The 18,609-nt window shown below is 32.8% G+C and overlaps 1 protein-coding gene across 9 annotated transcripts in view; it reads right to left on the bottom strand.

Moving 5' to 3' along the window:
- The window catches only part of IKZF2 (IKAROS family zinc finger 2), a 162,442-nt gene that overhangs the window by 47,252 nt on the left and 96,581 nt on the right, over positions 1-18,609 (bottom strand). For 8 of the 9 annotated variants that reach the window (XM_049614983.1, XM_049614981.1, XM_049614978.1 and 5 more), the window contains 2 exons: positions 9,638-9,904; positions 2,743-2,910 (listed from right to left, as the gene is read on the bottom strand). In XM_049614983.1, coding sequence (XP_049470940.1) covers positions 2,743-2,910; positions 9,638-9,904 — 435 coding nt within the window. The remainder of the gene's footprint in view (positions 1-2,742; positions 2,911-9,637; positions 9,905-18,609) is intronic. The other variant, XM_049614984.1, reaches the window with a different exon arrangement.

Raw genomic sequence — 18,609 nt, 5'->3', positions numbered from 1 at the left:
TATATGCTAGAGAATAGATAATTGCCATAGAAAGTTCAGAGACTAGCAGCATTAGTGAAATGTTATGGGTTTAGTGGTCTACACATATTGAATTTGATCTTCTGTAATAAATGCAAATGGCTGCACTTTGCACCTGTCATCATGAAGAAGGAGGCATGTTTGGGTATATTGTTCTGATGTATGTGCTAGGTACCCAAAGGAAGAATGTTTCCACCATGGATCAGAGCTCTGAGTCGGTCATATTGGACTACTCCCTGGCTATTTGGGGGCATCTCAAGCTGCTAAAGTAACAGGGAGAGAAGTGGACTATTGGTTGGTAACTTTTCCAGATTACCAAGATGATTTGGGGTTGTTGCTATGTTTGGAACTCAAGAGATTCAATGGGGCACCTCTTTTTAAAAAATGTGCCCAATAATCCTGGTTACTGGAAAACTGCAGTAGTCCCAGGAAAACAGGACCATCAAATACTCAGTATTTGTAGAAACTAAGATTTGGGTCATTCATCAGGTAAAGAATCCTGTCTAGCCCAGGTGCTACAAAACAGGGTAAGCTTAAGGGGAAGGTGGAATTGGTAGTAGAATAAGAAAGCTATAATGATCAATTTGAACTTTCTGAACAATTAGAGAAGCATGGACTTTAGCAGCTATGTTTTACACTGTATATAAAAAAACATTGGCAAATATTTTAGGTTACAGTTGGAAGTATAACTGAATTCATGTCACCCATTGATGAGGCAGTAGCTGGATGACACCCCCCTCATTACTCCATTAAGCTCTCCTTAATTAGCCACTTTGAGTCTGTTTATATATCTACAAAATCATGACTTTGTATACCAATTTGTAAAATCAGTATGATTGCCGCTATGGGTCCATGTCTTTATTTTTTTTGAACCTCAAAGAGGCAATATATTTATTTACAGAATATACGATTTCACAGAAACAGCTTCACTTTACACACACACAATTTATAATTACACAGAACCATGTAAGAAATGTCGTGTCTGGCCTGGTAAAAGCCAATTGGAATGGCCTACTTTTGGAGTGACACCTTTTTCATCCCTCACTTCATTAGGCACCAGTCAGGAACCCCTAGATGAGTCATGACTAATTTGCAAAAAGATGCTGATTGAAACTGCCCAGCTCAATAGAAACAAAAACCAAAGTGTCTTCTTAAACACCACCCACAGGGATGGATGTGTTAAAAGAACAAAAAGGATATCAAGGCAACACAAATTAAGGTGAGTATTGAAATCCTTCTTGAGCGCTGAAGGCATTAAACCTTCTAAGGATAATATAGCAATCCCAGGTAAAGTAACATGTGTACATTAAACCATGATTATTAAAAGCAACACAATTTTGTTAAGAATGAAATAGATGCTTAAAGTTGTATTTTTGCTTCAACTTCATGTAACAGCTAATGTTCATGCAAAGCTATGTTTTATATAATCTGTGGTCAGCTCAGTAATACTTTAATAATCCAGAGTACATGGCTAGCTAAAGGAAGTTACTGTCACATCTTAACATTCTTTCAATAAAGAATAATTTTTATAATAAAGATGTAATTTTCATAGCATAATTTAAAATATAAAATGTCATGGTTGGAAATAAGGGAATTGCTATGAGTCAGGGAGGCAAGTAACTATATATACTTAAAATATTTTGTTTTAATGCTTGAATTAATTTCATTTTTCTACAACTGCTCCACATTGACAAGTTAATATCTAAATTAGTTTTATACATTTCACATTCATGTTAAAAAATAAGGCCTTAAGGATTAATAGGAAAAAATGTAAAAACAGGTAATACAAGTATTACCTCACAATCCACAGCACTCTCTAATACAATTTGTCAATGTAGATGAAAATATCACTTCCATCATATCTTCATATTAAAATTAAATTTTAATATGTCATTATGGACAGAAGGATATAAAACTGGCTGGAGAGTACTCTATATTAATTTTCCGCCTTTAACTTCTTGGTTATGGCAATTCATGCTAAAAGTCAAATGAGATTCATTCAGATTTCTAATCATTCTTTCTCTTTTATGTACTATATTCTAGCATTTTAAAAATATCACACTTACTCTAGATTTTCTAATGATGATTTATGAAGCAGAGAAATGTTTCAGAGAAAATCCAATGACTGTATTTTGAGAGTTAAAGAAACAAGGAGCGTTTAAATGAAATATAAAATACTCCACAGCCAATTTGCTAATGAGCATAATATTTTCAAGTTTAAAAATAGTGATGTTTGATTTCCCACTCCCAGACTGGGCACTATATCAGTTGAAAAATATCACAGCTTTCATCTCCTCTATGGTGATATCAGTATGTAACTATCATATTTTACTAGATTTTCTATTATCCTGGATTAACCATAATTACAGAATAAATTATACATTAATTTATGTTATAAATTAAATTATTAATTATACTGGCTTAATAATTATAAAATTAAAAATCACAGAAAATCCATAGAACACTTGTTTCCTTACTTCAATGGCTTAAAATAAGAGACTTTTCAGTTGACAGTGCTCCTTTTTGCCAAGTCTACGAGTCTAAAAAAGGAAGGGCCATATGCAACTTGCAAGATTTATCAGTTACTCAGTGTACACAAATAAAAATATTGTCTAGATAATTCCTAGCCATATACCAAAGCTATAAGTTACTCTGCATCATTCTTTAACACTTTGCTGAATTCTCGTATTTTAGCTTTCTTCTCAAAGAGTCAGTGACACTTACCAGAGTGGGTCCTGAGGTGTCCTGTGAGGGCGTCCCTTCTTCTACAGGCATAGCTACAAAAAGGACATTTGAACGGCTTCTCTCCAGAATGTAACTTTATGTGTCTCAAAAGGTTTCCCTTCTGAGTAAAAGAAGCTCCACACTGGTTACAGTGGAAGGGACGTTCACCTGCCAAAAGGAAAAGAGGTAGAAAGATCAAGTACGTTATACGCAAGTGACCAATTTGCTGTAGACTACTAATTGGTGCTAGGTTCTCTGTGCTGAGAATATTCTCCCCTGTAGGTCTTCTAAACCTTTATCTAACTAAAATTTGCTAATACCAAAGCCTTAAACTTCAGGCCAAGCACCGCTCTCTCTCTTTATATAAATTTTACAGGATTCCTGTCACTGACTCAAAAGAATCAGCAATAGCACTGACCACTGATTGAACAACTAAGTGCCATCACTTTACTGACTTTACTAGTTGCTTTACAGAGAATGTTTCAATCCTTATATTTCTAATTAGGTATCTATAATTTCAATTTACAAATGAAGAACCTGAAGTTCAAGTATCAAAGCATCTGATTATAGTCACAGAGCTAAAAAGTACTCAAACTGATAACTGAATCTTGCTTAGTTGGACAACAAAATCTTGCTCTGTTGTGCCACACTATCTCTTTTAAAGTTACAGAAATTTTAGTTTGGCCTGGAGGGGATCTTTAGTCTAACTCTTTCATTTAGCTGATGATTTATTACCAGGGGGCCAAAAAAGTTCAATGAATGAACCAGGTTAACAAAGCTCATTATCACAAAATCTCTAAAGCTTCACCCAGGCCCCAGGTCTCTCGATTCTCCTAGTCACTAACAGTGAAAGCTTTGGAAAAATTTCTGATATAAACAGTGAAAATCCAAAGAAAATTATTAATCCAGACATTTCCTGTATAATTTTGTTGTGAAAATAATTTTATAGAAATCTTTTCTCTCTTTTCTCCTATTACTGGATACCACTATAAAACTGTTCAAGCCAGAATTATCAGTTTAGTCTATTGGGTCAACTGGTTGTCACAAATGTCACTGAACATAAAAATGCAGTTGAGGAAGGAGTAAAATTGGCAAGTACGGTCAAACCATGAAGAAAATGCTATTTTAAGTTTGCCAGTCTCTAAAGATATTCATGAAATAAATTACAAAAATTAGTACATAAATAGTACAAAGTAGTAAAGCTCAAAGTTTAGAACAGAAAGTTAAAAAAAAACAATTCACTTTTGGTTTAACTGTACTATTTCTGTATTTGAGGTTAGATGAAGATTATAATTTTAATACCTAAAAATTTATACTGAATTGTCATGTTTTATATCTTTAACTGAAACATTTGTAAATAGTGAATAAGGAAACCTCAATATTTGGGTGAGGCCTTTAATGCAAATTCAGTGATTCTTTTTATTAAAGAAAGGTAGGAGGCATAAAGAAGATAAATTTTGGCCATTTTCTTGCAGCTGCCACTGCATATTCTATCATATAGATTTGTTATAATACCTAAAGACATTGAGTGATACATCAGGTGTTATCTGAAATTCCTTACTACTTGCTCATCTTGGAACTTTTTATGATATATACCAAGGGAAAAAAATATATATATAATCTGTGTTTGTGTAGCAAGGGTTAAGGTTTTTCTTACAAAATCTGGAGATCTTCTGAGCTAATTTATGAAAAAGTCCTTGTGCTGGTGTGTTAAGTGAAAATAATTTATGTTATGGTTACCTTAAATTTTATCATTTCATTTTTTTGGTTCATTTGATAAAACTGACAATTAAATCAATGCTAAATACTGCTTAAAGGAGAAATACTTTACCAAGAAACCTCTTGTATGAAGTCTCACATCGCTAATAAAAGTTTTAAAATAAATCTAAAATTGGTACATCTTTACACACACACGCGCGCACACACACACACACACACACACACACAATTTAATTCATTGACATTTTTTTCAATGAAATAGCAGTCCATAGCTTTTTAAAATCAGGATTTTCTACTACCCACCCCTGCCACGGAATTACTAATAAAAAAGAAAGAGGCAATTTCTCTGTAAAAATTTTTATACCATAGGAAAATAGCAAATGGAAATTATACTTTTCACTCCAAATATTTGATTTTACTTTTGAAATCTCTCTATGTAGGGTCTTCCAGGCAAGTAACAAATTAGTATGCCATAACTTTAAAATGAATTAAATTAGTTTGGTAAACAAAAACATTTGAAATCATGTTTGCCTTTAGAATATACTCCTCAAACATGCTAACTTAGATTTTCATTAAGCCTCTTACAAGTGAAATATTTAAAAATTCCTAATTTAGACTACTGAATTTGTCATTCCAAGTAATACTAATCAAAAAAGAAAAATAAATAAAACAATAACTATCTTTAAAAAGAATTTTAAAATTCATCTAATTGAGTATATGAGACTAATGCATGACAGGATAATTTCATTTTTACATTTATAAAATATTCCAGATATCTTCAAATATTTTTAGTAAGAATTATTTCTGAATTTATATGATCATCCTTAAAGGGGTCAGAGAAATAAAAAGAGGTCTAGGTATATCAGGAAATATTGTCTGTTGCTGAGTATGTAAGTCTTACATGGGAGGCATTTGCTAACTATATTCTATGGCCATGGGAAATAAAGAAAGGCATGATGAAGGTAACAAGTCATGTTCCCATTTGTGATAAGAGGAAAAGGGCAATGATAATAATTCACTTTTATTTCAACTGGATGAAGCTTTTAAAAATAATCCGCTTTACATGAATTAAGTCTTGAATAGGGATTATGAGATATGTGGAAAATGATCTGATATTTAAGTAAAAGGTTCACTTAGCTACCCATATTGCGTATTACTTGAAACAACACATCTCAATTATTTTTTAAATAATTTGCTTTCTGTAATAATAGACTGAATCAACTAGTCCTTTTAGAATTAGTTTAGACTTTGTCTGAAAATATATTAATCATGTTCTTCAAATATAAATAAATGCCAACTTCAGGAAAACATCACAAATTTACTGAATTCACTATATAGTAATTCAATTGAAAAAATCAAGTAGGCTACTGTATCTGTGATAACTAATTCCCCCATGGGGTGGGCACAAAAGTCTGGATTAACAACTCTGAATCCAGGAGAACAATTAATATGTAGCCATGTTATCATTCATTTCCATTCTCAATCTGCTTCTTGTTTTGTTTTTTTGTTTGTTTTTTAATCTAATCTACTCAAGGACCTTTTTGTGGTTATTCCCAGAATGAAGTTATCTATTATCTATTGAAATTATATTTCAATATTTTATATACTTTCATAAACACATATTTCTAGATCTGTGTTTAAATATCCAATTGAAATACAAATATACATGCATCAATTTGCTTTCGTAAATCAAAGAAAGAGGGTGTTCCGTGTTGGATGGAACAACTACCTACAAATATGAAAAATCCCAAGCACCTGTTGAGAGGGCCTTGGAGCAAGAGAATGGTTCCACAAAGCTACAATGTACAAAATAGTGTGCTTAAAACTTAAGTTACAAAGTTGGGAATACTCTACCCCAAAGAAGGGCAAAGTTAAGGATAGACTGTATTTATAATGTCCGCATCAATTCATGTTTGTGCATGAATTGATTTACTACCCCTACTTCTTCTGCCTATATCCCAGTGAAGAGTGCCTGGAGTATCCGATGACAATATTACCTGATTACCTACTAAAGTAGCAATACCAATGAAATAACACAAAGCCATTTGTAAGACACTGGAATTGGTACTTTAGTAGAGTATGAAAGAGAAAGAAGAAGAAGTGAATTAGATATGATACTCCATGTCATTTTAGTAAACTGGGTGGTTGTGTAGCTTTTTTCACTATCAATTTTATATTAGATATTCTATGAGCTAAACACACAAACATGTTTCCTAAAGGCTTTCTAAAAATTTAAGACCACGCCTTTTATACTAGCTGTAAATAATTGGTAACAGGGGGAAGTTCTAGAATGAAGACAGTAGTTCATGGTATTAATGAGAAAACATTTGGTTAATGACTAGATCCTGACCACATTTTTTCAATCTAGTTTAAATTAAAATTCACAAATAGACTTTCTGTTCTTGAATAGTATTAAAATGGAGTTGAAAATGTCATGACCCATTCAGATATATAAACTGGGTCATCAGAAATACATATAAACATAGTAAATGTAAAGATACATCACAATTTTAAGGTCAACAATGTGTGGCAGGTATCCCAGCCTCCTCTAAGAATGGCTATTAACTTTAACAAAAACTTTCCAGATCTGAGGGAAGTATAATGTTTACAATACTCCAATAAACATTTATTAACAATAAAAGTTCACTGAGTTGCAAGAGGACTTTAAATAGCCATTTTTCCCATTCTCCTTGCCTTTGATAGTTGAGTGAATCCCATATTCATAGACCTTCCAGAAATCTGTATAACTAAAAACATTTTCCATGTCAATTTCAGGATTTTCAGAATGAAAATAATTCAATGCTGCTATAGTAGTAAATATCAAATGAACAGTAGAGTAGGTATGAAACTACTTTTGTGTTTACAAACCAACAATCCTCATGACAATCACTGCAGATACAGTGAAACATTGATTAACCCAAATACTCAATAGAGCATACTCAGGTTCTTCAAATTTCCTTGACTCAGACCATAAAAGGCTTATTAGAAATCTTACAAAAAAGTTGTTGTTAGTGTACTTTTCAGCCTTAAAATGCACACTATATGCAATTCAAATGAAAAGTCATTATACTAATTTTGTTTATATGTTGCTAGAAGGGGAAAGTTACACATTTGAATGGGTGTTATCTTCCTCAATATAATCACTGTGAGATAATGAATACATAATAACTATGTAGAACTCTTCTTTTAGAACTGCAATTAACATTATTTAATGAGCATAGAAGAAAAGAAGACTCATTATTTTATAGACTTTTCATATTTTTATTATCAAATATCAAACCTGATCTTTTAACTTTCCTAGGAGAATTTTTTTTTAATTGAATGTTTATTTATTTTTGAGAGAGAGACAGAGTGCAAGCAGGGGAGGGGCAGAGGGAAAGGGAGACACAGAATCTGAAACAGGCTCCAGGCTCTGAGTCATCAGCACAGAGCCCAATGTGGGGCTTGAACTCATGAACCGCAAGATCATGACCTGAGCCAAAGTTGGATTAACTGACAGGGCCACACAGGCGCCCTGGGAAGAAATTTTTTTCAATTAAGGTAAAAAACATTTGCACTAGTAATATAAATATTTTATTTATTTTTGGGACAGAGAGAGACAGAGCATGAACGGGGGAGGGGCAGAGAGAGAGGGAGACACAGAATCGGAAACAGGCTCCAGGCTCCGAGCCATCAGCCCAGAGCCTGACGCGGGGCTCGAACTCACGGACCGCGAGATCGTGACCTGGCTGAAGTCGGACGCTTAACCGACTGCGCCACCCAGGCGCCCCGTAATATAAATATTTTTAAAATATGCCATTTAAAAAGGAAATTAAAATCAAAACAAAAACTAAACATGTAACTGTATAGTTGGAATAAGGGTACAGGTTCCAAAGCTGATGATTCTGATTAAGATAACACTGATTTTAATGTGTAACTTCTTACTATAAATTTTAAGGTATCAGCCTTAGGGTCATATCTCATCAGAAAATGTTGGTGCATTGAAGATACTGAGCTTGGTATATTTGAACAAAACCAGTCTGGGCATCAGGAAACCTTGGTTCTAGTGTCATAACCACATAAGGGATAATGGACAGATCATTTGACTATTTGGGGCTTCACTTTCTTCATGTGTAAATGAGAGATTTGGACTAGAAAGACTTCAGTGTATCTTGTATCTTTCATATTTTAAGCAACTAATTAAATTGATTACTTAGAAATAAATCTTTTAAACCAACTTCATTATGATTTATGTCTCTTCCAGAGAGTACCATATTTAAAAATTCTGAGTATTAGTGATTAATATTTTGCTATATAATACTACTTGGCATTATAGCTAAAGGTATCATTATCTTTATAACAATTTTCATATGAACTTAAAACTTTTTTTAAGAGTTAACTGTCTGATTTTCTTAACATAATCTCATTTTTTTAATTAAATTTTTTTTTTCATTTTGCCAAAGAATTTATAGAGAGATTTAAATAAAGCCTTCTCCTCATTTAGGTGTTTTTTACATTACACAAATGTCAAAAAGTATATATTAAATTAATCCGAGGTCTCTTTCCTTACCCTATTCCATGATTGCACATTCCTGCCAGCATACTCACCACTCTAGCTATACTATACTACACCCTACATATCTCTTCGCAGGAGTTATAATAAAAGAAGTATCACAGGAAGATGGTAACACCTTGAACCAGGGAAAGTATCTCCCTAATACAGGGACCCATGGTAGGCAAAGATTGATTGGAAATTGTATTCCAAGAGGTTAACCAGATAAGGTGAAAATGATCCACCTCTATATAAATGCATGAGTACCATTTTATAGTATAAACTCTTAACTAGCAAACTATATTACCTGTCCATGGGTATGGTAAAATATGTATAGAAATACAAAAAGATTAAGTTACACAATGAGATTCTCCTATACCTTTTGAACCCTTATCATATTATTGCTATATTAAGAACTGTGGAAACTGAATCCCAAACTTCTTTTCTGATATGCTATTCAGATTTGAAGGCTGGAAGTCAAGACCCAGGCTACTCTCTGCTTTTCAGCAATCCAATACTAGCAGAATTCTGAAAAGGTAGTTTCACCACTGCCACCCCTGAATAAAAAGGAAAGAGAATAGATGTCAGGTAATATCAACATCAGATGTCACAGGCAGTCATCAGGTTATTCTTTCAGCTGCTTACCAGTGTGACTCCTTTTATGTACCATAAGCACATTGGGCCCAATGCAAACCATGCCACAGACGTCACATTTCAGTTTACCATTCGGAAGCCGGATTCCTCCCTCGCCTTGAAGCTCCTGGACTTTCCTGTTGTCAGCCACCTCGCTGCTCTCAATTAGGGGTTCTTCTAGGCCGCTACCTTCATCATGGCCCCTGATCTCATCTTCACGGCTCAGGGGTTTCCTGTCACACTCTTCATCACTCTGCATTTCTAGTTTTACTGAATTTGCTGTAATGAGAGAGAGAGAGAGAAATGAAGACATTTAAAATGCAGGTTATGTGTTGTTATCTACACTGCTTCTCCACCCAGTACCATTATATTAACATGGATGGAGATGTTGCATGTGCCAACACCAATGCAATGTCCACACATACTGTGCTCTAAGATATTTTAGTGACTTTAGCATGAAAGTAAAGATGGTTCATAAAACAGAATGACACTTTATTTCTGCATATATTTCTTTCTTTAACTTATATATTTTTTAAGCAAGTCTTGAATTCTGGTATTGGCTTTTGAGTTTGTTACTTTTTGAGACTCAGGTAGGATTCTGCAAGAAACAAGATGAGATATTGCTTAACCCCCTGAGCCATGCAGTCAGCCTCTTCTTAATTTAACAATCATATGATTGTATGAATATACTTCACATTAGGTTTCACATCAGAGTACTTGTGTAAACCTGCTTCAGAACTGAGTAAGAGAAACTACTTGGGATCTTAAGCAAATGTCTTAGATGTATGAAGGCATACTGTCAAGGCAAGTATCTTAAAATGAGACTGAAAACATATTCAATGAGGAGCTATAGAAATGTAAGGCAGAGTGCACAGACCTCACATGCTTGTAAGCTACTTTTTTTTATGTAAAAAAAAGTTCTCCGTGGAACATATTAGTCTGCAAATCAAAGTATTCCAACTTTAATCTATGCACACTAAAAAGCAGTGAATGACAGGAATGGCATAGCGTGCATGCACACACTTGTGACTGTTAAGAAATTTAATGCCTTCTGTTTGCTGTTTTTGGATCATCCCACAGAAAAGTTGGAATTTTGTTAGCACAGCCCTCATTCTGGATTGCTGACAAAGTCTTTTCACAAAGCAGAAACAGGCTTTAAATGAATACCAGTTTTGTTTTGTTTTGTTTTGTTATCCAGTGATCTTGAAAATTTCTAAAGAAATCATATCAGCGTTCCTGAGCAAAACAAATTATTTGGTACTACTTGAATGGAGGAAATACATTCATAAAAAGGAAGTAAGTTCTTTTTACTGCAGCTTTCTTAGAGAAACCACATATTCTGTGATTTGTTATTAGTACTTTAAACAGGTAGTGCTACCAAAATGGCTCCTCCCCTGCTCCCCTCCTTGGAACTCCCCTAAGAACAGAGGCAGCATGGTGAAAAATGAGATCACTGCGTTGAGTCCAAAGACCATAGCTCTAGGACTGGCTTTGACACTTATTAGCAGTATAATCTTGAACTGAATATTTAACCTCTGAATCCGTTGTCTTTTGTTTGCAAACTACAAATGAATTCAAACTTCAAAATGAAATTTAAGTAGAATAGTTTAGCTAGTAAGAGTACGGATCCTATAACCAGGCTGCCTGGATTTGAATACAAGCTCTGGCACTCACTATAAGCAGTGTCGCCTTCTGCATGATACTTGAATTCTCCATGTACTCTACAAAATGAGGATGGTGATGGTAGCCACTTTCTCAGGCTGATGTGAACATTAAGTGAACAAGTGCAGAAAATGGGCTTAACTATTATTCTTCTGGTGAAAGATAATGCTCTGTTTATTCCATAAAGTTTGTGAAGATCAATTATAGTATGTAAACTACTCTGAGATCTACAAAAGATTTTATAGACTTCTTGGCCCCATCTCTAACAGAAAATCTACTACATTGAGTTTTACCCTATTTACAAATCAGTACTACTTTACTGGTTTTTGAGAAGGGTAGAGACATTATTTCATCCATCTTAATATCCCCAACATGCTCAAAAAACGTGTGGCATCTAGGAGGTTTTCAGGCAGTATCCACTGAGATGTTTTAGTAAATTAAGATTTTTTTTAGAATGTTTTATATGTTTAAAAAATACATGAATAAAGAAAAATTAAAGGATAAAAAATGAAAATTATATCCTTTTCTCTCCAAAATTCACCATCCCATTATATTCTCAAAAGCAACCATTATCCTTATTTTCTAATTCAGAAGTATAGGGGTGTGTGTGTGTGTGTTTATAGATGATAGTCTTTTTACACAAACTGGAGTGTACAATTTACCTAACCTTAACTGTGCTTTCTTCATTTAATAATATCTGTTTAATTTTTCCATATTAGTACACAGAAATGCACACTGTTCTTTTTAATGCCTGCATAGAATCTATTTTATCAATATAATTTATTCCTAGGCTCTACTGTTACAAGTTTAAGATGGTTTATTGCTAGTATAGACATTATTATATAATATCACATTGAACTGTCAATCTGATAGATAAAAACTGGTATTTTACGATAGATTTTAATCTGTATTTTTTTAAAGGTGGAGTTGAGCATCTATAGACATACATGTTTAAATGTTTGGGGTTTTTTGGGGATTTGTCTATGAAAGTTCTTTGCCCATTTTTCTACTTGGTTGTTGGTCTATGCTCACTGAATTTAAATGCTTTATATATACAAAGGAACTCAGCCCCATGTGTTATATTTTTGCAAAAATACTGGTTAATCTTATTACTCAAGGGTATCTTGGGAGCATATACACTAATTTTACGTTTTGATTTTTTAAAGTTTTCAATTATGATTTCTAGATTCTGTATTTTGCTTCAATAAGTTTTTCCATATTCAAGAAATTTTTCCATGATTTTTCCCCCTGGGAACAAAGGTTATTCTAATCAAAGTAAAACACTAATTTTTGCCCTATGTAGTCCCATATAACTCCCACTTAAAGAAAAAGTTAAGAAAATAAATGAGGAGTATGACTTTATATAGCATGACTTCATATTCCAATCTGTGAGCAAATTGTCCCACATGTTTAAGTGATGTACTAAAGGTTATAAACTGCACAGCAATGCCATCATTCATATTCCTGAACTGGTCAACATCTGATCAGCTACATTTAATGAGTGTAAAGTCTACCAACATTCCATTTCAAGACTGAAGAAATGTACCTTAAAGTGTAGGTCTGAGGGGCGCCTGGGTGGCTCAGTTGGTTAAGCGGCCGACTTTGGCTCAGGTCATGATCTCACAGTCTGTGAGTTAGAGCCCCACTCAGACCCTGGAGCCTGCTTTGGATGCTCTGTCTCCCTCTCTCTCCGCCCCTCCCCGCTTGCACTCTGCCTGCCTCCCTCTCTCTCTCTCTCAAAAATAAATAAAACATTAAAAAAAAAATGAGAGATGGAAAAAATATTTCTATTTCTTTAAAAAAAAAGTGTAGGTCTGAGTCTGAAAATATGGGCCTCTTAAATTTCAAAACAGCACAGAATTATGAAGAATATGACTTGATATTATATTATCTTTTCCCTTAATAATATTATAATACATACATCAAAACATAATACCAAACATGGATAAAATGTCATTAAAAATTATTGTATGTTAAAGTTATAGTTAGAACTTTGTCTACAGAGGAATATACTTGAATATTCAAAAAAGCATACATTTGTTAGAACTAAAATACAGAAGAAATGGTAAACCCTAGCAATCTTTTCTCTAGCAGTCTTATACTCTAAGGGATTATATCATGTATGAATGTATACACTACTGCTATAGTAAATACAGTAATTTACATTCATTGATATAGTAAGTCAATAAATGCAGCACATTTTAATATATACATATCAGATTAAATTTTATATACCTATGTTGGCCTAAGTACAAACAAAATCCCATCCTAACTAATATTTAGTCTGCCCTACTAAAATTAGGTTGAAATTTAGGATAAAAAGCAATTAAAATAGGCTTTGAATTTTAATTGTTAAATAGAAAAATTTCCTTACTCAAAGAATATAAAATAAATTTCCCTACAATTTTTTTTCTATTTAAGATGTTTCCAATTAATGCAAGACACTATATTTTAAGTCATTAATGATTAAATTCATGTGTTCAGTAAACCTATATACACCCTAAATTACAATTTATGTATCAATGAAAGATATATGATTATTTATAGCTATAATATATAAAGCTATTATAACTATTAAGCATTGTATAATATTCATAGTACATTTGTTATCAAATCTTTGAAATTAAATTTTTATGCTTCATTATATGGTATTTCTTTTATAATTTGGTAACAGGAAGATAATTTCTATGAAGATGAGAATCTGTACTGTGAGCAAAATGATATCTCATTACAAATCTCAACACCAAGAATTATTTTTCAAGCTCATTTCCTTGCTATACCTGAGTTTTACATTCTTAGTATCTATAGGAATTTATACACATTGTTCTATAATGACAAATAGTAACTGCTTAGTAAGAACAATATTTTGTCAGAACAAATTATTAGCAATGAAAGGGATGTGAAATAAGATTTTAATTATTTGATCAATTCATTCATTGTCATTCAATATTGTAGTCACAAATAACTATAATATATAGATACTTCAAAATATTCAATGAACAAAATAAAGATGCTTAATATATGTATCTTTTTTTCTTAAGTTAAAGGAGATGATTTACAGTTTAAAAAAGGAAATGTCAAATTTTACAGCATTAATGATCATGAAAACGTTAATCATGATTTTTTTTAGTAGACTCAGGTTTATGAACACAGGTCAAACAATAGTCAATAAAAATATTTTTATGTTCAATTTTATGTAGAAGAAGCTCTGAATGTATTTCAGGACTAAAAGTACCACATATATCTTTATGCAAAAAGCTGCTTCAAAATGCAAACTCCCTCCTCTTCTTTATGATTTTAAAGTACTACTGAACTTCAGAATGTAGCTTATAGATGCTACAAAAACACACAATTGCCTCCAATTACAGATGATCACAGCAATGCAGAGAAGTAAAGAGACTTACACAGGGGCTTATAAGTGACTCCCAGGCTAAACAATTTTCAATTATAAAAGTTTCTTCAGTAACCATACTAGGCTCTCTACACTCAAAAGCTTCATAATTCTCTTTGTTTCAAGATACATAATAGTGAATGACAAAGTTACACTAAACTTGCCTTTAATTCACTAATATGGTATTAAATAAAGGGATAGAAGAATAAGAGTATTCAGAATAAGAGATAAGAGTAAACTCAGAGTAAGAATAAGAGTAAACAGATACAGATTACTACGGGAAAAAAGGCAGAAAATCAAATGGGGAAAATTATGTTATTTTGTGAAGCTGTTTTAAAAACTATTTTAATTCAGTATGTTTTATAACAAAAATTTCCTTACCACTATTATTTTACTATGAAAATTTAAAAAGAGAGTTCAAAACTTCATATATACCATTTAAAAATGAAATGGAAAATAAAATGTACAACATTGTTACACACACTCATAGATATCACACCTCTAGAACTCACCCACCTCAACCAATATGAAACAAAGACCAAAACTGAATTCTCTTTAAAAATAAATGAACTAGGGGGTCCGGGGGGCTCAGCTGGTTGAGTGTCTGACATCAGGTCAGGTCATGATCTTGTAGTTCACGAGTTCGAGTCCTGCATCAGGCTCTGTGCTGACAGCTCAGAGCTTAGAGCCTGCTTCAGATTCTCTTTCTCTCTATGCCCCTCCCCCACTTGTTCTCTCTCTCTCTCTCTCTCTCTCTCAACAAAAATAAATAAAACATTTAAAAAAATTTTAAATAAAATAAATGAACTAGCAAATATTAAGTATAGGCTGCTTGCCTAATAATTTGCTAAAATTATGAAAGTTTAAAATATGAAGAATATTAACTTAAATAAGAAATCCATATTAACAGGATAATACATACTCAGAAACACGTCACGAAAGAGTTCAGGACTAACATATATAATTTGGTTGCATAATAAATTTATTGACCTGAATAGTACATAAATGGAAAGAGTCTCTTCCTTAGAAATTGGACATTTACTATTTTTTACTCCATGTCTTCCTCAAGTCACCCACTTGTGTAAGATAGTATATGATTTCACCATGTCTGGCAACTGATGTCTTCAAATACTAAAGTTCTCAACTTTTACAATTTGGGGGGAAAAGATCATTTTTAATATGAATGGTGAAATATACTCAGTTAATTTTGTATTACCAAATTGAATGAATAAATTCTATCCTGATCCTTATTATGTGGTTGTAACAGATAATCCTATCATTTTAAAATGCCAGGTTTGGGAAATACCATAGTAATCAAAACCTAAAATATCATTATTAAAATATTTTTAATATCTCAAACTTTCTACAACTTAAAATATTATTATTAGTATGACTTGACTTTACTAATCCATGAACAGATTATTAAAATTCCTAGTTTGGAAAATAATGCAATGGGATTATGATTTATTTGCTGTATTTGAAAGGATATGATATTCATTAATCTAATGGAGTGTAAAATAGGCTTTCTAGATTAGTTAACGTCAAATCAGTGATTTATATCTGTTTAGTTTCCAATAATATTTTTTCAATTTTTAATTTTTAAAGGAAGTAAATACTCTAAGAGTTAAAAGAAATATTTGTTTCACAATGATGAACAAAAGGTAACTAAAGCCACTTTTTAATTACTAAATTGGAGGGGGGGGGGATATAGGTATGATATGTAAGTGGACTTTTTATATGCTTGGTTTCTGTTGTGTGAGAATTCAAAAAGACACTTAAGGGGTGTTATTACTTACAAGCATCAATTTCTCCCCATCTATGCCAGCTACTTGAAGTGGTGTTATACACACTAATTGAATCAATATGTCTATCTAATAGTCTATGGAAGTTGCTTCTGAGCTAACTCTCTCTCGTTTAAACTATTGAAACACAAACACCAAACATGATTAAATCCATGTTAACAGCCCAGCAGCTCTTTAAATAATGTGTTAGAAAAACAAACTGCCTTCAAAACTCTGATGTAAAGCACAATTATTTACTAAGAATTCACCAACAGTCTAAACAACTAAAGTAAAATCACAAAAAAAAAAATTATTTTAAGGTAGGCGCAGTCGTTTTGTAAAAATCTCAACAAAATTTCACACAGTATCCACTTTTTGTTTCTTTTAACTGTGAATAAATAAATGTGTAAGCCTCACAAAACAGCTCCCTCACAACATCCTTGAAGTATTTGTTTTATAAATGGTTGGACAAGTGCAGACACTGGTGTTGCTAAACTGCAGCTGAGCCATTTATGGGTAGCATTCTCAATATGTACATCACATCACCACATTTTCTCTTCCTCCCCACCCTCTCTTCTCTTTCTAATAAAGTAAGATTATGGGTTTTTTTTTTTTAAACCTACAAGAACTAAATCAAGACAGTGCTGATTTCTAAAATACTTTTATTCTAAGAACAGTGTCATAGAAAGTTTCCCTGTACCTGAAGTACCTGAAGGCAGGAAACCGGACTCTTTACGTCCCCTTCTGTCACTTAACTAATTGTGGAACCTTGGGATATTTGTTTACTTTGATTTACCCATCTGCATCATCTGAACTATGGGAAAAATGACATTTGATGTTCGTGAAAACTGCAGACTAATCTCTTTACACTAAGGATACAGAATCCTTTTAATAGTAATAGCAACAGAAAAACAGCAACTTATTACAATTCTTTATTATTTACAAAATATATACTCTGTTTCAACTGATACTCAACAAGGAATGATAGGTAGGGCAGTTATAGAAAAACAAATGGAGGCATGGCTGTTAAGTGACTTTTCTAAGAACACAAAGTTAGTAAATGTTGCCTAGTATCAACTTCAGATCTTCTGCCTCTTAGCTAAGCCATCTTTCTATGACATGATAATGGCTCTACAATTAAACAAGTAACTAATATTAGTATTATAGTATTAGTATTATATTTAGGACAAATATCATTCATGGACAAATAGATCTTTTAGATGCTATTAAACCTATGTCCACTGGCTGAAAAATACTAGGGATTCAAGTCTACAATGGTCAGATGAAATAAAAATACATTAAGTTTCCATAAAAGAAACTACTGAATTAATATTTTCTATCAAGTTTGGAACGTATTTGTCCACTCAAAACAACTACTTCCTAGTTTTTACGTTTGCTTTGGTCATAAGGCAAGGGTAGATCCATGTTCCTGAAGAATTTGTCAATATCTAATCCTCTATCCACCTGACACCTTTTTTTCTATATTCCATGACATGCTATGACTTATCAGTGGTAGGTAAAGACAGCCATTTGAGGAATAAGTCAATATTATCAGTTTTAATCTCTAAACCAACAGCTTATGGAGGATGGCATTTTAGGACTTCCTTTGTGGTCAAGTTTTGACAGTTTTGTGTCAATTGTTATAAAGATAAATCATACCTACGAGCAACTCATGTAGTATTTCATTTACATTTAAAGAGGTCTTCACCACAAAATAAGTGCAAAATAAGTGCCCTCTCTATATGAAAAAAAGAAAAAGGAAGGCAAGACATCTGACTCCTTGATGGTCTCCCACAATGCATGAAATCTTATAGAGTATGCCCATCATCAAACCACATACCTTCATAGCCCAGCACAGTGGTACCATTGTAGCCAAGGATGAAGTTTCAATATTTTGGCAGACTACTTGTTCATGAGAAATGTACAATGTGGAGGAAATAAGCCTACTTTAAATAGAAATACCACAGGCAAACAACAGTCTGTCCCTTTATCCATCCTTTAAATGAATGACTTCATTAGCCAAGTTCTAAAGATTCAATATCTGCCACGTCTTGCCTATCCAACTCCTTTTTTGCATTTTCATGTAACCCAGAACAAATATATCAAATATATCAATACAGAGTTGGTTTTAAACATAAAACATTATCAAC

Source organism: Panthera uncia (genome assembly GCF_023721935.1).
Source record: "Panthera uncia isolate 11264 chromosome C1 unlocalized genomic scaffold, Puncia_PCG_1.0 HiC_scaffold_3, whole genome shotgun sequence".
In the NCBI taxonomy this organism is placed as follows: Eukaryota; Metazoa; Chordata; class Mammalia; order Carnivora; family Felidae; genus Panthera; species Panthera uncia.
Note: the sequence above shows the minus strand (reverse complement) of the source record. Positions and strands in the feature narration are given on the sequence as shown.